The sequence below is a fragment of the Apodemus sylvaticus genome, chromosome 9, assembly GCF_947179515.1.
Source record: "Apodemus sylvaticus chromosome 9, mApoSyl1.1, whole genome shotgun sequence".
Classification (NCBI taxonomy): domain Eukaryota; kingdom Metazoa; phylum Chordata; class Mammalia; order Rodentia; family Muridae; genus Apodemus; species Apodemus sylvaticus.
In genome coordinates, this window is record NC_067480.1 from 5,134,246 (window position 1) to 5,159,379 (window position 25,134).

At 40.6% G+C, this 25,134-nt stretch overlaps 1 protein-coding gene across 1 annotated transcript in view; it reads right to left on the reverse strand.

The window, feature by feature from the left end:
* L3mbtl4 (L3MBTL histone methyl-lysine binding protein 4) overlaps positions 1-25,134 on the reverse strand; it is a 337,842-nt gene that overhangs the window by 261,809 nt on the left and 50,899 nt on the right. The window contains exons 8-9 of the mRNA XM_052193353.1: positions 13,005-13,090; positions 10,489-10,599 (exon numbers count right to left, since the gene is read on the reverse strand). Of these exons, the coding sequence (XP_052049313.1) occupies positions 10,489-10,599; positions 13,005-13,090 (197 nt within the window). The remainder of the gene's footprint in view (positions 1-10,488; positions 10,600-13,004; positions 13,091-25,134) is intronic.

The window sequence follows — 25,134 nt, forward strand, 5'->3', positions numbered from 1 at the left end:
TGAGAACTGTCTGTGGTCCCAAAAGGTACCCTGCAGGCTACTGGAGAATAGTGGTCCTCAACCTAGCCAACCATGCACACTGACTCTTAACGATGACACGCTCATGAGGTATGCAGGTGTGATAGTGAAATGAACATTGTAGGAATAACCAAGAACTTCTTGGTTAGACTGAAGGTTTGCTCTATGAGATGGAACCCATGTCCGACACAACAGGGGTTACCAAGATCCTGAGATTGGATGGGCCATGAACCTAGGAGGGAAACAAAATATTATTTATTGTTCTGCTACATAGAATATGGGTAGAGGGAGGACTCCTAAGGACATTCTACTTTACCCATAAATCAGTGCCTCTCCAGCCCTCATGAAAGGAGCTTCTTTTTGTAGCAGATGAAAACTAGTGTGGAGATACAACTGGATACTGTACATAAAATGAGAGACCTTGGAGCACTCAGCTCGGGGATCTACCATGAAGAGATGGAAAGATAGTAAGAGACAGCAGTAATGGATAACTCCAAGAAAACAGTGTCTTCCAGCACAACATATAAAACTAGCTTGTATATAGTTTTTCACTCTTTTGGACTTTTTTGGTGTATGTATGTATCTTTTTAAAGGTTTAGTTGGTTTTTTAAGGAATGAGAGATAAAGCTTAGAATTGGATGTATGGGGAGACAGGAAAAATCTGGGGAAAGTGAGATAAGAATATATTGTGTATAAAGCATTTTAATAAAAAGGAAAAACAAATATATTTAAAATTTTTTAAAAAGAAATAAAACAAATGTAGGATGTACTGTCAGATAGCCTTGAGAATGGAAGTTGAATTCATATAAGAGAGTGAAATTCTTTAGGTAGGTACAGGAAAAATTCACAGCAGCTAATAGCAATGTAGACAGGTAAGTGTGGCCACAGAAATGTCAGCAGTTTTGTTGACTTTCCTCTTTTCCCAGAGAATGAGAAACAAGATCATATGAAAGGAGAGGCAGAAAAAAGACAGTGGAAGATTTGTTCCTTGGATTGATTTGGGAAACCAGGTGCAATGATGAGAAAAGGCTCAGGTTCCTTGGACTTCAGTGAAATGAAATGTGAGACCTCGCTGAATGATCTTTGACCCTTCTCTCAGCTAATTAAGGTGTTGAATCATTGCTTACAGAGAGAATTTCAAACAGAGAGCTACCTAATCACCATGGCAAAAAAATGGTAATGCCCATGATGTGAGGACTCTTACAAGATTCTCAAAGGGAAGGGAGGTGGCAATTGTCTTATACTGAACTAAAAGAGATAAATTTGTTCTTGTTTTGTTTCTCATCCCTTTGTTCATTACAAGGTTTAATCCTGTAACCCAAACTGGACTTGAACTTGTCCTTCTGTGTTAGGCTGCAGACAATGTTTGTAGCACCATGCTTGGCTGAAGTGTAGATTCCTTATGTAACAACATAGAACTCAGCCCTCAAATGTACTGATTTTGAAAGGCTTTAAAATTATGTATTTATAGCTTGCTTATACAATGGTTCATAGATCTATTTAGATTTCAAGGTTCATTTAAATGCTATGTTCATATAAAACTGAGCCCACCTCTGATTGTTAGTGAAAGACCATCTGCTGCCCTTACAAATCTGGGCTATGCTCTGGAACAGAAAGTCTATTTTCCTTGTCTTGCTACCAGTTGAATGATTTTGAAATCAGGATGTACCTGACAGTCAATGTTCTAACACACAGTGCCAGTAACAGAAGTCAGCTATCAAATCATTGTCATTTCTCACAAGGCTGCTGCATGCAGCCAGCTCTTCAAGAATAAATACCAACAATTTCATGATCAAGAAGAGCATAATTGTGAGTGGATCATCACTATCCACTTGCATAGGAAATTGTTAAAAACAAGTAAAGAGTCACTGGTCAACAGCTCATACTTTCTATTTTCCTCCAAATGTTATAGTCATATTTATTTATTATCTATTTATTTTTTTGGCCAAGAATTCTGTTTTATTGTTCTCTGTCACTTAGTATTTGGGTGAAGATAATGAACTAATTTTTTAGATTGAAGGAAGATGTGTGAGCAAGTGTAAGTAAGGCAGGGCACTGAGACAACAGAAAAGGTGCCTTGGAGGCTAGACCCCATCATGAAAGGCACCCAAACTTGTAAACACACAATCCCCCCGAACTACTAATAAAGCTGACAGTGTTTCTTGCTCCTCAAAAGCAACTGCCTAGGTGAGAATGTCAAAGAGTTAGGAGGTAGAGCTGATGTTGGTCCAGATGGGCTAGGCTCCACCCCAAGCTGGCAGCATCCCAAGTTCATCAGCATTATCTACCACTCCCTTGAAGACACGAAAGAAACAAGATTGGTTACCATGCCTACAATGATGACACAAGTAGCCATTTTAGGGTGTAGTGAAGATGAAGGCCATGTTGCAATGTGCTGATTATCCTGTGGACCACCCACTGCCCAACCCTTCCTACCCCTGGGGGTTGGAGGTGAGGTGGCACTGAATCAGTGGCACAGACTCTGGGAGCAGGTGAGAATGCTGAAGCAAGCTCTCTTATGAATGCTGCTGCAAGCTCTTTTAATACTTTCCACTTTTGGTCTAAAGCAAGCATCTCTTCCAAATATCTCCTGATTGGCTGGCATTGTCTGCATCAGCAATCATTGGTCTCGCAGACAGTCTTCAATTAGGGCCGTCTATAGAAGATGCCTTTGCAACTGCACAGTCCCAGGTAGCAATGGAGACCTCAGATACTGGAGGTGGCTCAGACTATGGGACATCTACTGAAGGTAGATGAAGGCATGGGGCTGTCCCAAAAGAGAATCTGAGGTGACCAGAGCTGGAGAAGTTGAGCTCCCTAAGTCCTTTGGAATTCAGCCAATTTCATCATGAGCTCCAGATATCAGACCTGGAGCTGAAGAATTTGGTATTTACCATGTTGGCTTTCCATTCCCCCACCCCCAGTCATTCCTTATTATGCTTGGAAACTTCTTTTGATTATAAGAACATTTATTCTGTGGCATTTGTTATAAGTTGGAAGTAGATAGCTTGGTTTTGACATTACAGGAAGTCATAGTTACAGACTTTATGTTTTCTTTTAAGATGAAGTCTCACTAGGCAGCCACGACTAGTCTAAAACTTTTTATGTTGATCATCCCAGCCTATAACTCACAGAAATACTTATCTGTATCTGCTTACCAAGAGCTGAGATTAGAGTCATGTACTTCCATGCTCAGCCTAAGATTCTGGACTTTTAAAATGTTAGAAATGTTATTGACTATAGGAATTGGGATATTGGACCAAATAGATTTTATAAGATGACCTATGGCAACAAAGGGTAGAAGGTAATAATGGCTTCAAAGTGATACATTTGGGTATGAGACTGACAAGGGGAGAGCTATTGCAGTGAAGAGTTGACTATCAACTTGATAGACTTTAGAATCATACAGGAGATGGGTCTTTGTGCAAGCCTTTGTGGGACTACCTTGATTTCAGTCATTCCATGGAAAGAACTGACTGGTATCCTGGATGTAGAGAATGGGCTCTAAGCAGCAGTAACAGCATGCATGCATCACTCTCGGTTCCTCACTGCAAATATGACCAGCTGCTTTAAACTCCTGCCACCTTGAATTCAAACTCCATGATGAATTCTACCAATGAATTGTAAGCCAGAATAAGACTTTTCTGCTTTAAGACACTTTATCTCTCATGATGTCCCAATCCTAATCCCCTGGATCTTGTGAAGATGTTACTTTGCACAGCAAGAATGATCCTTACGGGTGATTAAATAAAGGCTCTTAATGGAAGAGTTACCTTCTATCATCAAAGTAGCCCATGGAAATCACAATGCTGATTATGGGAAGGCAGGAATGAGTGTCAGAGTTGGGTCTGAAGACATCAGTGACTTAAAGCCTTGCATATAAAGGCCATAAACCCATGAATAAAGTAGGCATTAGAAGTCTTTTCCTGAACTTCCAAAAGGAACTGACCCTACTGATGGTTGATTTTACCACAAAAGACTTCTGGCCTAACACAATATAATATTATAAATCTGAGCTGTTTTAAGGCACTAAATTTGTATTAATTTGTTATGGTAATGACAGGAACAAATTATTAATGACATGGCAGACATATATAACTACAACTTGGAAATAAATCATGTATCATCAACTACCTTGTCAAAGAGTAAACTCTGTCTGTGTCTATCATTCTTTGTTTTATCATAAGAAATGGCACATGTTTTGGAATGGGCCAGGGAAGTTGGCAATTGTGCCTAGCCAGACAATCTTGGAGTAGTTTTGTTTGATTATTTATTTTTGAGAGATGGCCCTCCAGTGTAAGAACAGAGTGCTATAGAGCAGGATGTGAGAAGAGACCATGTTCAGCATAATGAGTAAAGCGTCAGTGTTAGTAAGGGCACAGAAAATGTCAGAACTGCAGCTGGCAAAATTCACACTTCTAGAATCCCAGCAGAGCAATGGGGAATGTGTAAGTCTCCTCTAAAGTTAAGTTCAGAAAATGTTCTATGTGCTCTGCACGAGAACAGTTATCCTACAGTGGGCCTTGTGGGTAAGGAATGAAAAGCTTTGCTGCCATAGCTCAAGGGTCTCAGTTTTTGGGTAATCATACAATTTTGAATGAAATGTCAATATGGAGTATTGACAGCCTGACTTATTAGTTTAGGAATAGTAAGAATAAAATGAGGTCCTTAGTCAAGCACCCAATAGCCGCCAAACACAAACAGCATCAAGCACTTCTATCCAGGGGCATGTCTACTTTGCAGGTACATAATCTATAGCAGTCCTGAGATGCTGTGGGAACCTCATAAGCCTAAGAGAAGAGCTGTAACACCATTGTTTTACTTAAGAAGTATCTACACAGACAGTCTCTGCACAGAAAGCTGTGAACTGTTCTATTTCTAGTCTAGCTAGCCTTATGACTCAGATGAAGCCTCCAGCCAAGTAGTCATGCCAGACACTTGCTTGGTCTCTCAGGATAGCTGGTAACACAGGGTGAGCTGGATACATGAGGGAGCTCCTGGGGAGGCTTGACAGTTCCCCTCCACTGCAGTCATGCATTGGCTGTCTGGCCTTGGTTTCTGTTCTAAGTACAAATAACTTTACTGAAAGTTGGCATGGTAACTCTCTCCCTACATTTGTAGGGAAGAATACAGTTCTGGTTGATAGGTGAGCCCACATGTGAATGATCGCTCATCATATGGGAGCCAGGCTGTACTTACACTGAAATCCAGTTATGGATAAGAACCATTTTGTACTGGGAAAACACATTTCTTTTACAACTGTGTTATTAATGGCATAGCCGACATCATATCTTAAAACTAGTTTTTACTGAAACACATTTAAAACTATATTGAAATCAAAAAAAAAAAAAGGTGTGATTTGGATCAAGAATCAAACGGAGGAGATAGTCCAGGCAGGTAAACCTCCCTACCCTGCAGATGGCAATCCCTTCATCTTGTCTTCCTGTCAACATGATCTCCATGATCTCTGCTAAGACAGGAGCGCTTGGATTATATCCTACAGGCCAAACAGAGGGCTGGGGCCATCTGTTCTTGTTCATGCTGCAAGCTAAAAGTAACTCTAGCAAAAAGTATAAGAATATATTATTACATGGGGTGGGGGGATACGGGGTGGGGGGGCAGGAGGTAGAGGGGTGAGAAGTGGGGGGGGGGGGTGTTTGTGGAGCCCAGTTGGAGGATCATCCATCCCTTTGGATACACTGAACACATGGCTTACCACATGATCACAAGTAAGAAACAGCCGGTCTCCAGTGCTTCACAGCAAAGGCACTGTCCCCAGATTAGAAGCCTCAGAAGCCAGTGCTACAGAATCAGGGCACCAGCAGCCTGCACTGTATGTCGTTATTTAAACTCCCTACACCTGTTCTCTCAGCTTTTGCACATTGTGGGTGGCTGCAAGGGCTGTACAGTATGTGAAGGCAGCCCTGGACTCCTGCTGAGGCAAGTGTCCTGAGGAGTATGGCAACTGCTGTTTATGATAACCACAATTCCACTAATGTGTCTGTCATCCTCTCACATGACACTCTACCTACTTCAACTTGTCTGGACATTATGGTTGACTGTAATGTATAGTTTCACCAGCTTTAAAAATGATGTTCTCATGAATGGTTAGGCTACTTTTTAAAAGTGTCCCAGTCTTCTTCCCAAATGAAGACAGGTGTCAGTTACTGTGACACAATAATGCCCATTAATTACAAGTTTACAACTCAAAGTCATTTCTAAAATCAATATCTTCTTCTGTCCTCTTGTCTCAAGGCCATTTGTAGAAATGTATCCCATAAAGAAACTTTGGCAAGTGGGATGATCTATTCTAGATCTGGCTCCCTCCTTGACAGCTAAACCAGGACTCCAGAGGCCACATGCAAGCAACTGTCAGTCATGAATGCTGGCTCTCTTATATTTGGACCTCTTTATGTTAATTCACCTCAAGATTCATGGAAGCAAAATATTTTCAACTAATTAGTCTAATCTAAGCTCCAAAATAATTTCTAGTCATGAAAATGGACACCTTACGAAATGTTTCGTTAATCAGAGTGTCTTTATTTCACTTAGAAAGCCCACAAATACATCCAGTTAATGTATTAAATATGAAAAGGCTTGCTGAGGAGACTCAATTTATTAATGATTCAGGAGAACTTCCTAAAACATCTATTTGGAATTCATTTATAATTTATTTCACAACTTAGCTCCAGTTCCCACAGGGTAAATATTTATCAAATATTACTCTGTGTTAAATCCTCTCTTTGTATTTTCTCATAGAAAGAGATTCTTTGCCCCCCAAATATAGTCTAAACTTCCTTAAAGTACTCATCCATCTACTGGAGTTTAATGTGCATTTCCTGATAAGATGACAGTAATGGGTTTTTGGATACAGCAGAGTACAGTGTGCAGCCAAACAAAAGAATAATTACGAAACATAATGGCTGGCTCCAAATTAAGCAAGAAGCAGCAAGTGTATCATAAATATTTATTAGAGAGTAACCATGGTAATTAATAAGTCCAGACATCAACATAAGAGGAATAAAATGTCACCCTAATATCCAATCATGGCAAGTGGAACCTCACCACTGACCTCAGAGAGACACAGTTGGCCAAGCAGTCTTTGAATGAAAACCAGCCAGTTAGCCTACGAGCACAGTGAACAGAAAGAATGTGACCTGGAGTGTGGCTGCAGACCATACATCCCTGAAGCAGTGACAGGGTCCCAACAGCTTATCCCTGCTGCCAGCTAAAGGAAAAGGAAAAACAAAACAAAACAAAACTTGGCTCTGAGTTTCATTCTCTGAAACTATATCGATATGCCTTAAGCTCTCCTCATCAACCACAGAACAGAGACAAAAACGTCTTTAAAAAGTTGTTGTGAAGACCCAGCTGAGGTAGTACCCTGGATAATACGCTGGGCCTGGAGTCCAGAATGATGTGCTCATTCTCCAGTGAGTGCTTTGCTCTGTCTAGCATTGTAGTGTCTACAACTCCTGGAACCTTTGTTGGTGTGTCCATTATGGTCCCTTAATTTACTACTGTAATCGCTACACACCAGAGGAGTGGCATCACTAAATTAACTGGAGAGCTACAAGTCAGAGCAAGAGGTCAAGCCCAGGTCAAACTGTGGCACCTCTTGACACCTTCTGCAGAATCAGATTTCCCACAGAGGATTCTTTAGGAAAGGGCAGAAAGTAAGGAAAGAATTTACACATACTCAACTGATACATTCAAAATGCATTCAGCACTCCCATCTCCCACTCCTCTGTTCATGTGACTAGTGCCTATTATGGGACGGAAATTACAAAGTACTGGAAAGAAGCAGACTTTGCAGGAGAAACATCACAGACTGCTGCAATCAACACACCAATTGAGGAATGTAGGAATTGCCAAGAAAGGAGATCCAAAAGCTTCAAATACTTTCTCACCAGCCAAAGACCTTCAGCCTCTGTATATAAGAGATGGGGGGAAGAAAATGAAGAAAAAAAAGCTCCCATCTTAACGCCTTTCCTCTGGAGGAACATTGAGGAATGGATTTTGAGTTAATGCTTTTGACTCTTGTGTTTTGTTAGAAAATGATCAGCTCACAGATCTCCCCTGTACCTCACAGGGCAAGCCAAGTATTTACCCATCTGTGGAACAGGCTGAAGGAAGGCAGGGAGTAGAGAGAGGCTCTGCCAAAAATAGGCAGCAAGAAAATTGGCCAAGGTTACGTGTGAGACCTCAAGACATTTAAATATATTCCAAAACTGGTTCCTTTTTTTGATAGATTGCATGCTCTATAAGGTAGACACTTACATAAACGCATCTTAATTTAACTCTAAAATCCTAAAGGCCCTTGTTATTCCAAAGACCACAGAGATAAACAATTATGGCTTTAATACTTTCACAAGTATTCTTTTTCCTCCAATAATGAGAGTTTCCATGAATTACAAAGAATAACAAGAAAAATGACACACTGCTTTGCAGTAAGCACCTAAATACTAAATGCTCAAAGGATTTTAAAATCCCAATGCTGAGATGGTAAGAAATAAACTCACTCAAGGAGATAAAGGTTTTCAAATTATATTTTAAGATAATAAATAGGTTAATTCTAGACATTTATATAAGCCATCAACAAATAAGTAGAAGGCAGAAGACATTCCTTAGGAGTATCAATAAAAAATGCCTTTAATACTTCTGGAGGACCCGGCTATACCACTTCAGGGCATATACCAGAGGATTCCCCTGCATGCAATAAGGACGCATGCTCCACTATGTTCATTGCAGCCTTATTTATAATAGCCAGAAGCTGGAAAGAACCCAGATGTCCCTCAATGGAGGAATGGATACAGAAAATGTGGTATATTTACACAATAGAATACTACTCAGCAATTAAAAACAATGAATTCATGAAATTTTTAAGCAAATGATTGGAACTGGAAAATATCATCCTAAGTGAGGTAACCCAATCACAAAAGAATACACATGGGATGCATTCACTGATAAGTGGATATTAATTAGCCCAGAAGCCGTGAATACCCAAGACACAGTTAGCATATCAAATGACTCCTATGAAGAAGTCAGGAGAGGGCCCAGATCCTGGATAGGCTTGATCCAGCATTGTAGGGGAGTACCAGGACAGAGAAAAGGGAGGGGGTGATTGGAGAATGGGTGGAGAGAAGAGGGCCTATGGGACATATGGGGAGGGGGGAACCGGGAAAGGGGAAAACATTTGGAATGTAAACAAAGAATTTAGAAAATAAATAAAATAAATAAAACATAAAAATCTAGATCAGTTTTGTATGTTATTAAAACTAAAATGCAATAAATTTAAAATGAAAGCTAGTACATGAACATGACGGTTATAAATGTAAATCTATTGCAGAGCCAACATGAGAGGGCATGTGCTGCCAACCCAAGAGCCAGGGAGGAACAATGAGTCAAAATGAGCTGGAGATACCGTGGTGAAAAAGGAATTTAAGATGCAAGGAACTATGGGAGACAGCAGCTACTTGGTCCCTGAACACATTTGTTATTTTAATTGTCAGATTAACAAAGAACCCCTCCATGTGTGCTCCTAATGCTCATCAGTACAGCCCTACACTTGCCTCTGAATTTCATCAAACCCATGTACCTGCAACTGTATCAAATGAATTATTCAAATGAAAGATAAAGCAAATGAAACAAAGTTTCTCTTTAATTGTATCAAACTGAAATCAAACAAATACATTTTTGATATAATGCCTATTTAAATCAGTTTACTTCATTGGTTTTATTACTATGAAAACAAACTGTGCTTGGATGGAACATTGTTTTTCACTGTTATTCCTTACAAAACACAATGAAGCCAAGCTGGCAACTGCTTTCTGTTCTCTGTGTGAAAAAGACCGAATGATTTTTATCTAAGCAAAATTTCATTTCAGAGATGTGTCTTCAACAAGGACAATATGGAAATGTTCTCATCAGCTCCTTGATTCAGCACTAACGTTTTGGCTCCTGTGACCCAAATGCATTTTGGTTTTCTTTATATCCAAAGCAAAAAACATAGAAATTATGACAATGATTTCAAGAAAATTTTGATAATGCTAACAAAAAGGAGACAAAATCTTTTTTAAAAAAATAAAAGAAAGAACTTAAAGAATGTCCAAGTAGAAGTGTCTTATGGTCTCTCTCAGCCATGTTCCAGTTCATCCCAGAGAATGCCTATTTCACATAAAATACACTAAGACATGCAAGGAAAGAAGAGGCAGCTGCAGGGTTTAAAGCAGCACCAGTAGCCGTTCTGTGAGTGACACTGAACTAGCCTCACAGGAACGATTTCTATCCTGTACTTGCTGGTAGCAGTCATCAAGGCTAGATCCATGATGGCTTTTCTGCACAGAAAGACTTTTCTCTGGTAGAAAGCTACTCTCCATTAGAATTAAAATCTAAGGAAGATAAAGGCGATGACAGGATGGGAGAGGCACAAGAAATACCGGGGAGCTGATAGAATATGTAAAGACGTACCTTTACTCTGTAGTCATCAACATCTGTAATGGTAGCGACACGAATTAGCCGGGGGTTCCGTTTGTCCACAGCTTCCAACTTCATGTTAGTCAAGAAACCATGTGGAGCCCTCTGCAACATCACAGAGTTGCAAGTCAGTGAAGCCAGAAAGCCAGGTGCCCACAATGTCACAATGTAACAAGTCAGTGAAGCCAGCAAGCCAGGTGCCCACACCATCACAGCTCAACAAGTTGGTGCTCACAACTTCACAGTGTAAGAAGTCAGTGAAGTTGGTAAGCCAGGTACCCACTACACTGCCCCAGCATGGTGGTTGTGATGCAAACACACTGATCTTTAAAAAAATTGGGATTTAGTTTTAAGAGTATATAGGACTTTATACACATTCTCAAATCAGTGTTATGGGAATCTATTAGTAGAAATAAAAATTTGGACATTTTCAAGATAACTATATAACACAAAGTTATGAAATTTAGCAACAGTTACATCAAGGTTTGAAGCCGGGCAATGGTGGTACATGCCTTTAATCCCAGCACTTGGGAGGCAGAGGCAGGCAGATTTCTGAGTTCAAGGCCAGCCTGGTCTGCAGAGTGAGTTTCAGGACAGCCAGGGCTACACAGAGAAACCCTGTCTCAAAAAACCAAAACCAAAACCAAAACCAAAACAAACAAACAAAACCACAAAGAATCGAGGTTAGAAATGTTCTTAGCTACAGTCTCTCTGTTCGTATAGACTGTTTTCTGAAATCAATATAAAATAAGATTGCTTACTCTTTTCACTGCCCATGTAAACTGTGTGTCTTAAAAGACGGTCCATTATTTAGCAAATCACTCAACATAATGTATTCTAAACGTAAACTTTAATATACTCTTAGAGAAAAGCTGCTTAAGCTCAACTTAATAACTTTCTTAAAATCTAACCATGATGCAATTTAAAACCACAAGTTCTTCTTTCACCAACTCACCTATGAGTTGAGGTTTGAGCTTTAAAATATTTGGGACCAAAAGTCTATAATGATAAGAATACAAGCAATAAAAAAAAATAGGATGTGGGAGCCCACTGGTGTGCTAAGAACTGTAGCGGTCAAAAGTGAGACCACTCCAATGGTTTTTATAGGTTAGCCAAAGGCTTCCTGTCAAAAGTCATTTCACAAGAAAAGTGTTCACCTGATTTTATGGGGAAATGAAAGTATACTGAATTCCTCAAGTCTAGAGGTGGTAACAAGAAAATAACTCTATTAATGTGTGAGTTGTAAATAGTTAAGCCATTCTTCAGTATCTGGTAAACTTCAGCACAGCTTTTATGCAAGAATATTTTCTTTTGAAAGCATTACTACACCTACTAAATGGGCTGTGTCCATATAATTAGGTGTCTGAGAAGTTTCCTTTTCTCCCCCAGATTGGTAGCCTCCACAAGGAATGTAATTGTTCTGAATTGTAGATGCCAAATATACATATTTCAGCTGAATCCAAGATAACCCATGACAGAGCCTGGAAGGTTTTGTACCTAAATATTTCTATCTCTAGGAAATATTAATTCTCTAGGAAAGTTAAATGAAGATTTGGAAATAGGTAAGAGAGAAAGAGAAGCTATCAGACATTTGGCATGTTTGCTACTGAAGCTTTGATGCCTTGAAACTCCTGTAACCTAAGACACCCAAACCTCATTCTTCTCTGTACCTACACCCAGCCATTAAACCCTCTCTTAGAAAAATAAAACAGTGTTTTGTTTCAAATCTTGTCTAGTCACCAGAATGATTAAAGGTACATTTTTAACCCCAGCACTTGGGAAAAAGAGACAGACGGATTGCTGTGAACTCAAGGGCATCTTGGTCTACATAGAGAGTTCCAGGACAGTCAGGGCTACACAAAAGTACCCTGTCTTGGGGGGTGTAGTAAATTGAGTCAGGAGAAGAAAATCAGAATTTGGAAGGAATTGGTTTTTTTGTTTTGTTTTGTATTTTGAGCAAACCCACTGATTTAAAACAGAAATATTTCTAAATTGTATCACTTCTGCATGCAAAATGTTTTACATATTAATTTTACCTAGCTGAACTCTGAATGAACATGTGTAAGTCTGAACCATAAATATCAGTATTCTCATAATGGCTAGAACAAACACTGCCCTCATACAGATCATCTACGCTCACCAGACTCCATCCACTGCCATTGTTATCCAAAGAGTCCCTGAGAAAAAGGACACAGAAAGGCCAGAGTTCTCAACTCAGTGGTCCCAGAGAAAGGGGCTTCAAGTTCTCCACCTGCAGTGGCTGACGGAAGGACACTTCAAGTTGGTACCTCTACATCATTCTTTGTGATTCTTGATAAGGCCTTGTTCTCTCTGTGCAGGAATGTAGGTGTAATGGCCCATAAGTACAACATTGCACCACTAAGCAAACTTGAAGCAAGTGGGCTATGAAATCATCCCCTGATTTCATAGAACTAGAGCCAGGTAGAGCAGTGGGGGAAGCCGGGCTCGCCTGCTTCAGGAAAGTGAACATGGGCAGCACAGGAACTCACCGTGCTAAAGGCCTTGGCGGGGACTGCCTTTGCTTGAGTAGTTTGCAGGTAGTTTGTCCAGGAAAACTTATCTGGATCAGGATAACCTGCAAAAACATACACACACACACACACAGGTCAGAGGATTCCTTACAGATCCCCATGTCCTATGAACAACACTGTCACCTGACAACTCCTCCTGTCTTATCAGAAGTTTTCATTCTCTTGCGTCAGTCTTAAGCCAACCCCTGAGAGGACCAAAGCCAATGTGCATAAGCACTCACTCGCTACTTCACGCACCCACTCACCAAGGCCAGGGGTACTTGCCAAGACTTGGTGGACTGAAGTGGCAGCCAGTACTCTGACTCCCAAGAGTTAGGTTCCTTAGGACTTGAACAAAACCTAGAATCATCCAACTGACCTGTGCTATGAAGCTGAAGAAAAGTTCTAAGAATCTTTCTGATCCCTCCATTAAAGCTATACCTGGTTGAGCTCTATTCTTGTTACTAAAACTGTGTAGCTACAGTGTTGTAAAATAGCTATACTTACCATTGCATTTTATTTTATTTGTTCTGGGTTTCTGGGACTGGCTTACATTGTGTAACCCTAGTGGTCACATCCTGAGGGCAGGGATGACTGGAAAAAGGCACATATGGGAAGCAGCCTAACACTGATTTTAGAAACATACATGACAGATGTTTAAATACATAGTAGACATTTAAATGCATGTTGGACACTTTGCAATACAACAACCTAATTTCTTTTGGCTGAGTATGTTGGTACTTTTGACGTAGCTGTTCTTTTATTATTAACTGCCCTTGTCAGAGGTGTATTTGTGTTGTGTTCTTCTCCCCTTTCCTTCATTTCCGGTAGTAATTAATTAGCTAATTACATTTACTTATGAGTCTTCTCTCTCCCCTTTCTCATTTCACTGATCTTACACTCATCCATTTAGTTTTATTTTAAAGTTGTTTCAATGAACAGAATTGCAAAATTTTTACTTTTATTTTCTTAATGAATAAGAGTATTTCATATTATGAATCTATCATTGCTGCCCCTGAATGCAGTACTGGAAAAATCTACACAGCTGTGTGAATGAGTGCTCTTTTATTTCTACTTATAAAAGTTACAGCCAGCTAAATCAATATCCAAAAGTGTAAGAGGTATTTCAGGCAGTTAAGGGTTTGTGCTTAAATATTTAAAATACTAAGTCTGTAAAGGGATAGAAAGGTATAGTTGATAGGAGGGGAAAAATGAGAAACCCTGGTGGGCTTTAATTGTGGATTAAATCACACAAAAGGGGAGGGAGTGAGGGAGGGATAAATAATCCTAAAGGTGCCTAAGAAAGATATAGGGAGAGATATTGTTTTATTTTTATCTGAAATTACACACAGACACAAGACATATAGGCATCTTAAGCACATATATACACAGAGAGACACCCACACAAAGCACTATAGTTGATAATGCTTACCACAAGAGCCATCAACAATCTAATAAAACCCTAATTCCAGGTATGACCTTAACCTATCAAGTCACTGATCAGTGGAGTCAGAGAGACTCCCAAAACAGTGCAGACTTTTGCCTCTGTACATGGTGGCCGCCCAGAAGGTGTATGTGCGTTCAGCTCAAGCACACCAAGAACTTCAGACATAGGACTCAGATATGAGATTCCTTTCTGGTGTAACAGGGAACCAACAAAAACTCAGTATGTGTGGGTTAGAAAGCTTAAAACTGATGTGCAATAGTACACTCTAGCTATGTTATTCAGAAATCTCTTTTTTTCAATCAAATATATAGATCAGTTTACATGGAAACAAGAGAAGGGGGAAATGATACAATTACATTTTAATCTTAAAAGATAATATTTTAAAAGCCCTGTGATGATATACTAAAGTTTCCATGAACTTCCTTGTAATTCCCCAGTATTACTGATCACTTCCCTTTATTTTAAACATTTTTAAGCACTTTATAAAAAGCATTTTTAGAAGATGTAAGTCAAGCAAGATGCCTAGAAACTGTTCACAGCCCATGTATAGCCAGATACAGATCCAGACAAGACTGCCCTGGAACCTCTCTCTTCATAAGCACCCCAGCATCACTTCCTTCTGCTCAACACTCTCCTCCAGTGAACGCACACTCCCCTCCAACCAAAGGCTGGCATTGTGTTGCAGCCTCTGTGTTCCCCCAGACAAAAACACCATCACGCAGCTGCGGCACATGTGTAGCAAATATATGGAGCTCTGAGGTACTTTGTGAGCACCTGTAGGGTACATAAAATTCATCTCCTGATAGGTTGGCCTTTAATAGTTTGATGCCCAGGAGTGGCAAATAGGTGAGCTCAGAAGATGCTTGAGCATCGTCCTTACCATTCTGAGCAGCATAAAGGTATTTTCCTTTGTTGCTTCTTGTCTTAGAGGCACCATGGGAACAGGGTGGCATTAGTTCATCATACTGCCTAATGGTTCAAGTAGAATAAATCCTGGATAATGCTAATCTGTAGCCCCCTGTTTGGGATTGGTAATGTCGGACAAATAAGGAAAATGGACCACTTGCATGTTTTTCCCTATAAGGAGGGCCAATGCATGAGTAAGATCAGATTTAGACTCTTGATAAGGAGATCCTTGATTATTTTTTCTCTAGAAACCTAAGCAGAAACATATTTTAGCCCCTGTAATATTGATCTGAACATACCGGAAATCAAAATGCACCAGCACAAGTCTCTACAGTCCTAACTTTCTGGCCTTGGTGAACTTCCCATGGAGATGCATGATAACCAACATTATACTTGCAGACAGTGAAACACTCGGAAGTCATGAGAGTGCTAATCAGTGTAAATGCGATGGGCAGCTGCTCCATTTAATAACCAGAAGTACAAGGGATCTTCTAATAAGACATAGTCTAACCAGGATGGAGGAAATACAGACCATAAGCATGTACACTGAATGAACTACGTACCATGTTTACACGAACCATTCACCCAAGTAATGTGAATCATGGATGATGCCAAGGGAAAGCTGCCTACTAGATAATGTTGTACAAGTAAACAAAGCACTCCAAGCTCAGCTTCATACAGGAACGCCATGATTTGTTCTTCTGAGAAAGAGATGCCTGATGTTTTATGTGACTCATCCAAAGGCAAACAAGCCCAAGCGAGATCAGTGCTGGAGCTACCGTCTCCTGTCCTGTTGCTCCGAGGTTTACTGAGTGCTGCTGTACCCCCGTAAGATGTGCTCTCTACACTGACCCTGTTCAAGAGAAATTACTGAGAAAACAAGGAGGTTGTGTCTAGTAGCAACTAAGCTCTAGATGGTTTGTCCTAGTATCCTAAGAGTATATATTACCCAAAATGCCTAGCAGACAACATTCATTCATCACTCTGTTTTGGATTTTGAGGAGAACTAAAGGAAGCCTGGTGCTCATTTTGGCATTCAGGCCTCTGGCAGGAAAGCCCAGGCCTCCTACTGGAAATTCATTCCAAACAGAAAGCACTCCCGTATAAGTCTCAATATGGGGCTGGAGAGATGACTCAATGGTTAAGAGTGTTGACTGCTCTTCCAAAAGTCATGAGTTCAAATCCCAGCAACCACATGATGGCTCACAACCATCCATAATGAGATCTGATGCCCTTTTCTGGGGTGTCTAAAGACAGCTACAGCAAGTGAGGGGGGTGTCAGGGTGAGAAGAAAAAGTGTCTGAAGACAGCTACAGTGTACTTACATATAATGAATAAATAAATCTTTAAAAAAAACAAAAAGCAGAAAAAACAATTTTAAGAAGTCTCTATGTGTTGGGGATGGGGAAATAGGTTAGGGGGGTACATTCATTGACCATGGGTCATGTGATCACTAACAATCCCATGCCGACCCTATATGATTTCTAGCTAGCATGTGATTTTGGAAGCCTTAATCCCTATAAAGCCTCAGATAATGAATCTGAAAAAGAACCACGTTTCTGATTTGCTTTGTTCTGCAAACATTAGAACAAAGCTCTTATATTTAGAGCGCCAACGATTCCAGAAGCCTCCAATGCATACTTAGCTCCACACAATTAAAGAAGGGGTGAAAACCTTCAGGCAAAGTAACTAAATATGCCTCGTCACCAGCTGTCAGATCTGTTACCTGGTCACCCATCACTCTTTGATCTATCATTTGGAGAATTGTGCCTCTGGCTTTTGTCAAAACAGATTTTTTAAATTTTTTTTCTGTTTTTGTTGTTGCTATTATTTGTTTGTTTTTTAAGATAGTGTCTCATTATGTAGTCTCATTATGTAGCCACAGATTTCTAGCTATCCTCATGTCTTCTGAGTTCTGAGATTACAAGTATGGACTACCTTATCCAGTTCCGAGAGTTCATTCTGCAACTGTTTTGTTCAAAATAGAGCTGAATTGAAATTAATGCAGAAAAATTAAGTAAAGAAATAAACACAACTCAGCATCTAGTGAAATCACCAACAACTAATTAATCTGTGTGGCTGTAGCTAGTGCTGTACCTGACCTTGCCCACTCTCCACTTTTTATGAATTGTAACCATTCAGGTCATGTAACCAGCTTCCTTGCTCTCTACCTCCTAAACTTTGAATAAAAATCTGTAGTCATTCTATCTTTCTTTCCCCCTCTCATTAGCTACATAATATTCCACTCAGAAGTTCTTCTATAACCATCCTCTTCTCTTGTGTCATGACTGTATTATTTCTTGTCAAAGCCCCAGGCCCCAGCTATTATTCACATTTAAGCTGTGCCCAGTTGATAGCTTTTAAGTTAAGTAATTAATTAATATCCTAATTACATGATAGTTAATACAATTTATGATCTAACTCATTACTATTAGTGAAATAATTCTTTGAGTAATAAATAATTAGTACATCTTGGAAACCCAATAAGACATTTTTTTTTTAGCACAAATTTTGCTATTTTAATTTAGCTCTACAGGGAAATCACAGTGTGGTTTCTCACTACCAACAACATTTCACATGTTCTACAAATGTCTAAACTATCTTAGATCTTCAGCCGAGAGGTGATTTTGGAGGTATAGAGAAAGCATTGCTGTTATTCCTGGAGAGTCAGTTCTAGGGTCTCTCTTGGTTTCAAGGATAGTAGTCAACATCTCAGGAAATAGCCTCCATTGAGCATTCATTCACAAGATTCAATGGTAAGCTTACAGTTTGTATTGTGCTCATAAAAACAGAAAGAGCTATTAAGATATGTTCTATAGGTGTGTGGAGGAAAGGGGTGCCTCAGCAGGTCCATGCCAAGGTGTCCCTTCCCCCTGCGGGACCACACACATGCCACTATAGCATAGAAAAGAGTTTATTTAGGGCATGGGGAGGGGAGTTAAGGGGATAATAGAGGCAGAGAAAGGCAGAGAGAAGGAGAGAGAGAGTAGAGAAGCAGAGGCCAGCCATGGCCACGTGGAGAGAGGGGGAAAGGAAAGAGGGAAGGGAAGAGCCCAAGAGAGCAAGAGAGAATGAGAGAGCAAGAGAGCCAAGAGGCAAGAGAGAGGGGAGTGGCCAAGAAGCCCCTCTTATAGAGGGCCAGGCCTACCTGACTGTTGCCAGGTAACGGTGAGGGTGGAGTCCAGACAGAATACTAACAGTTTGGAAATGCAGAAATAAACACTCACTCTTACTGGGTTGCCCTCTGAATGCAGTCAAATATTCATAAAGGCATTTAAAATTGTTAGTACAAATTCATTTGTGTATCTGTGTGAGTTCATGAGAAGGCGGGGTTGCTTGGAGGCTGCCACATGTGAGCAGAGGCTAAAGGACAGCATGTGGCAATCAGTTCTCTTAGAATAGAACTCAGGTCAGCAGGCTTGGTGACAGGGTCCTTTTCTCTGCTGAGCTTGCTAAATGGCCCCACTAAAGGTGTTTTTAAAGGAATGTTTAACAGCAGGGAATGTGTCTAATTAATTGCAAAGAATACACTATTCAAACCCCAATGATAGAAAAGGGAGTGTGGGTGTTCTTGGGTGTGTGGGTATACAATCACTTGGGAGAAAGCAAAATTATGTATAGCATAGAATGCCTAGGATTCAAGATGTTTTCTTCTGGGAAGAAACAGCAATTTCTAGACTCCTGAAGTTAGCTAAGGTCCTCTGGCTGGCTGGGTGGTAATTGATGCAGGAGAGGTCAAAGAATAACTTGAGGTCAAAGTAAGAAGCCACTTCTGAGGTCAGCCACTAAATCCTCCCAGCTGCCATATGTAACTACCAGATTAGGTTATTCCCAAGGAACGGGAGAAGTCCTAGCCCCATAGCAACTGAAAAACAAACAAACAAATGAAAAACCAATAGTAATCAGAATCATCATGATTGTGCTGTGGGAAAAGGTAAAGAAAGGTACTTAATGTATTAAAAATACTGAGATTGAGCTGGAGAGATGGCTCAGCGGTTAAGAGCACGGAGGTCCTGAGTTCAAATTCCAGCAACCACATGGAGGCTCACAACTATCTGTAATGAGATCTGATGTCCTCTTCTGGTGTGTCTGAAGACAGCTACTGTGTACTCACATAAAATAAATAAATAAATCTTTTTTTAATTAGATATTTTTTCTTGTTCTTTTTTCTTTTCATTTGGAATTTAAACAAAGAATATAAAAAATAAATAAATCTTTAAAAAATAAAGAGCAGATTTTGAAGTGGTTTAGTGCACTAATTAGTTCACAGTAATTAAAAAAAGGGGACTAGCAAAGGTGCTTTTACATGTTAGGAATGACTAGAAGAGAAAAACAAAATGCAACAAAAATAGCAAATTTTGCAGCTAGAGTACTATAAATTTAGTGCTATTTAAGCAAACTAAAAATCAATTAAAGCACAACTAATACAATAATATACAGTCACAGTGAAAACAGATTAAAATCCAATGGGATATGCCAACAAATATTTCTGGAAGCGTGAAAGGCAAACCAGTGAATGAAAAGTGACCCATCAGAACTACTGAAGCCCAGACATAAATCAGTTAAAGAGAATGCCAATGACTTCATGAAATGGATGGAACTAGAAAATATCATCCTGAGTGAGGTAACTCAGTCACAAAAGATCACAATGATAAGTGGATATTAGCCCAGAAACTTGGAATACCCAAGATACAATTCACAGACCACATAAAGCTCAAGAAGAAGGAAGACCAAAGTGTAGATACTTCAGACCTTCTTAGAAGGGGGAACAAAATACTCATGGGAGGAGATGCAGAGACAAACTGTGGAGCAGAGACTGAAGGAAAGTCCATTTAGAGACTGCTCCGTCTGGGGATCCATCTATATACAGTCGCCAAACCCAGACAATATTGTGGATTCCAACAAGTGCTTGTTGACAGGAGTCTGATATAGCTGTCTCCTGAGAGGTTCTGCCAGGGCCTGACAAATATAGAGGCAGATGCTCTCAGCCAACCATTGAACTGAGCACAGGGTCCCCAATGGAGGAACTAGAAAAAGGACCCAGGGAGCAGAAGGAATTTGCAGCCCCATAGGAGGAACAACAATATGAACCAACCAGTACCCCGAGGGACTTAATCACCAGCCAAAGAGTACACATAGAAGGACCTATGGCTCCAGCTGTATATGTAGCAGAGGATGGCCTTGTTGGACATCAGTGAGAGGAGAGGCTCTTGGTCCTGTGAAGGCTCATTGCCCCAGTGTAGGGGAATGCCAGGACAGGGAAGCAGGAGTGGGTAGGTTAGTGTGCAGGGGGAAGGAGCATGGGATAGGGTGTTTTGGGAAGGGAAATGTGGAAAGGGGATAATATTTGAAATGTAAATAAAGAAAATATCTAATATAAAAGAACAGAGAGAGAGAGAGAGAAAGAGAGAGAGAGAGAGAGAGAGAGAGAGAGAGAGAGAGAGAGAGAGAGAATGAATCCAGGAACTATTACAGACAAATCTGCAGGCAGCACCATGGGGCCAAAAGCAGATGGCTGCTTCAAATTCTGATGGGCACTGATAGATCTATGTACACATAACAGTGGTCTGATTTTTCAACATCCTGATCAACAATTTCTAATTAAGTTATGGTCAAGATGACAACCAACATCGGTCATCACGTATCCACCCCTTGTCCACAAGACATTTTTTTCATGTCATACTTAATCTCCAAATGAGAAGAGCAATATACTGAGTCATAATCCCAGCTAACATAACTAACCCACCATGCTTCTCCATAATGGAATCCCTACTGTGTTCTAATCTGGCCCACTGTGTCCAGCTGAATTCTCCCACGGCCTTTGTTATTGACTCATTATTATCTCTAAGATCTTACAAACAGCAGCCCTGCCTTCCTAACCTCTCATTAATATTCTTACTCTATACTACAATACAGTACACTACACTAAACTACACTCGCCCCATGCCACACTCTGGTTCTCCAGAATTTAAAGATAACAAATACACTATACAAAGGATAATCTGTCATAAACCACATACCACTGTGCAATACTCCCAACATCCTTCCTCTTTTCAGACAGGCATTAGTTGCTTTGTTATTCTTTATAATGATCTCAGAATCATTTAACAAATGAACCTTCATCTCTGTCTGCCACCAGCCTTAAAGTCAAGGAAGGCAGCCCATTTCCCCACAAAATGTACAAAACAGATTACAGTCCCCTATACAGTAGGGTCCATGACTTCTTGATAGTACAAAGCAGAAATGGCAAGAACAAACAGCAGTCAGGGAAGGAGAAAGCAGCTGACACACACAGAAGGACACATGGTACTTGAACATCACCACTTAGCAAGCATTATACTGACCAGTCTAATCAGTATCATTGCATGTTAGAAACTATCGGGTGTAGATTTGGTCAGAGATAGAATATTTGTATAACCTTGGAGCAGTTCCCCAACAGATATAGATTCCTTCCACCAGGGATAAAGTAATCATACAGCAGAGAAACTTGGATTGCTCCCCTTCGGTCCTGTAACTGAGTTTGCCTAACAAAAAGAGGCGGTCTGCTCAGGACAAAGAACAATCATGACCGTTGGCATGGCTTCTGGGATGTCTGATGTCCCGTGGAAATCTCAAGGACTCATCTAATCATGAAGAAGCATGTGCCAAACCTGGGGGAAGGAGGAGGAGCATGGTCCAACTAATGGAGGTCCTCAAAAATGTGAAGTACATACCACGGGGTAAAGAACATTTGCACTAGTGAAGGGCGCACAGGAGGCAGGAATGCAATGTGTGCTCTTGGATCATCTACATGTTTTCCCACTCATTTGTTTTCGTGTGGAGGACATTATTTATGGCAGGAGGCAAAACTTTGATTTTTGAAAGTTTAATATCATTTAGTTTGACAGGGAGGCCTTTTTTCCCCTGGTCCTACAATGCTCTGAATAATCAAAATTATCTATGAATTGAAGTAAAACCTGAGAAGATAGATAAAGGACTGAAGGAGTTCAAGGGGTTTGCAACCCCATAGGAGGAACAAGAATATCAACCAACAAGACCCCTTCCCACCCCCCAGAGCTCCCAGGGACTAAACCACTAACCAAAGAGTACACATGGAGCGACCCATGGCTCCAGCCGCATAATGTAGCAGAGGATGAACTTGTCGGGTATCAATGGGAGGAGAGGCCCTTGGTCCTGGGAAGACTCGATGTCCCAGTGTAGAAGAATGCTAGTGGGGGAAAGCAGAAGTGGGTGGGTGGGTAGGTAAGCACCCTCATAGAAGCAGGGGGAGGGAGGATAGGATAGGGAGTTTCTGGGGGTGAGACCCAGATAGGGAATAACATTTGAAATGTAAATAAATAAAATAGCCAATTAAAAACAACCATCAGAGAGCTATTTGAGGATGCTCAGGCTCACTGCTTGCCTCATCTCCTCGTCCCTTCGTCCCTCCAACCACACCACGTAGCCAAGTGCGTTAGTACCAGGTATACTTCACTCTATGCCTGCAGGGAGAGACTTTCCGCCATTTTGTTCCGCTTCTACTTCCTTTCACCCAATAGTCCTTCATACAGCATCAGATTTCACACACCCATTGGAGACCAATTCAGACACTATTTCTATTGTGAATCTCACTCCCTGTGTTTAGTGCTGCCCCGGAAGTTGTCTTTCTGCAGCACTCAGATGTCCCAGTGTAAGACTTGGTGTCACCCATTGAAAGAGGAGGGCAAACCTGAAAAGTCAGCTTGGCGATCACAAGAGCTCAGAGGCAGCTTTCCTCATCTCTCTGGACAACATGTCTCCACCAAAGAAAATAAAAATCAACCCAAATGTCACAAAGTTGCCTTGAAAACAGGAAGTGTGGCGAAGTCTCTGCCACACTGGGCAATTGAGAAAAATGAGACCCGAAAATTGGATCCCACTTCACACCGATTATGTCAGACCAAAAGACAAACTAGTGTCAAGATGCTGAGAAGGAGGAAACCCCATGCTCAAAACAATGCAGATGATATAGAGCTGTGAAAAATAGCAGGGTGGTCCTTAATAATGTGGACGCAAGGCTACAGAACTCCAAAACCTCCAACTCCAGCTACAACACCGTGAGAACTACAAGCACATGTTCAAACAAAACCAAATATTCACAGATGTATTATTCAAAATATACCCTAAGTATAAATAACCTGAATGCTTCCCAATGGATAAACAGGTCTGTAAATTGTGTTTTATCCATTTAATGATGTATGCTAGAGGACATACTGATGCAATTACGTTGTGGAGGAAACTAAGACACTGCTATGCTCAAGGAGTACAGTCACACACAAAGGCAGCATTTTTAAATTTTTTATTTTTTTGCTTGCAGAAAAATATCTCGGACAGATACATCTGTAAAAACTCAAAGTAAATTAGTGGTTGTCATGAATATAGAAAGATGGAGGATTGCAGAATAATAGGTAACTACTGAGAATTCCTTTCTGGGGTAGCATAAGTGTTGTCAGAATGAATGTGGTAGTGGTTACACAGCTCTGGAAATATGGTAAAAATATTGATGAGGTGCACTTTAAATGGATGACTCCTACAGCTGGTGGTTTTTACTTCAATAAAGCTGTTAGGGAAATAATAGACTTGTCTTTTAGAGCAAGATCCCCAGTGCTCTCCATTCTGTCACTGAGAAGACCCTAAGAACATGTGTTCTGAGCCCAGCCTGAGGGGATGTACAGTAAGCTCTCCAAAGTGAGCGAGTGTGTGCAGAGGCCTCCAGAAGACCAGCTAGGCTGCCAGACTCAGGCGTCCCGACAGACAGTCTCCATGGCTGAGAGGGTTTCCTGCCAACCTGCTTGCTTCCTGAGGGAGAACTAGAGAGCAGGCTCTTCTCTGTAAGTACAGAACAGCCTGTCATGCTGCCTGTTGAAGAAAGTCTCTTCACACTCTTTGATCTGATGAACAAGGCACACTGGGTGATAGAGAGCAATGTAAATTCATATACATACACGGTTTTATAAATGGCAGTTCCCTTACAGACACCAGAAATAAGGAAGAAAAGCAGAGTTGCTGAATATGGTGTATCCTTTAAGAGAATTAATTTTAAATTTAGTTTTATTCTTATACTTAGCATAAAAAATAACAAGTTTCCTCATGTTATTTTCATACATACTGAGTTTTGGTTAATAGACTAACCAACTCCTCTTCTCTGTGTCTCTGCCCCTTCCCATGATCCTTTGCTCCCACTTCAACTTGCATTGCTCATGTGTTCCAGGACGGGTCTCTTCCTCCTTCCTTACAGCTCCACACCTTCTCCCCTCCCTTTCTAGTTTCCCTGAGCTCTACCCACACTACACAATTAATTTTAGCTTTCCAGAGGTGCTCCACTGATATTTTTTTTAATTTTTTATTAGGTATATTCTTTATTTTATTTACATTTCAAATGTCGTCTCCTTTCCTGGTTCCCCCTCCCCTGAAAATCCCATAAGCCATCTCTCCTTCCCCATTCAACCCTTCCCCGCATCCCTGTCCTAGTATTCCCCTTTGGTGTCATGCACTAGGAGAGCCTCCCAGGTGATAGCTATATCCAGCTTCATTTAGCCAGCACTCACCAAACATTGTAGGTAGCTTTACTTAATCAAAGGGCCAGATTAACCCCATTTATCAGGAGCTGATGCCTTACTGAAAAATACCTGCCCAATGGATGCCACAAGACTTTGCAGACAGAACCATTACTTCCTCAAACAGTTTAAAGGTTTTCTAAGAGACTATTACCTACTTATCATTTCAACTAATGCCTCA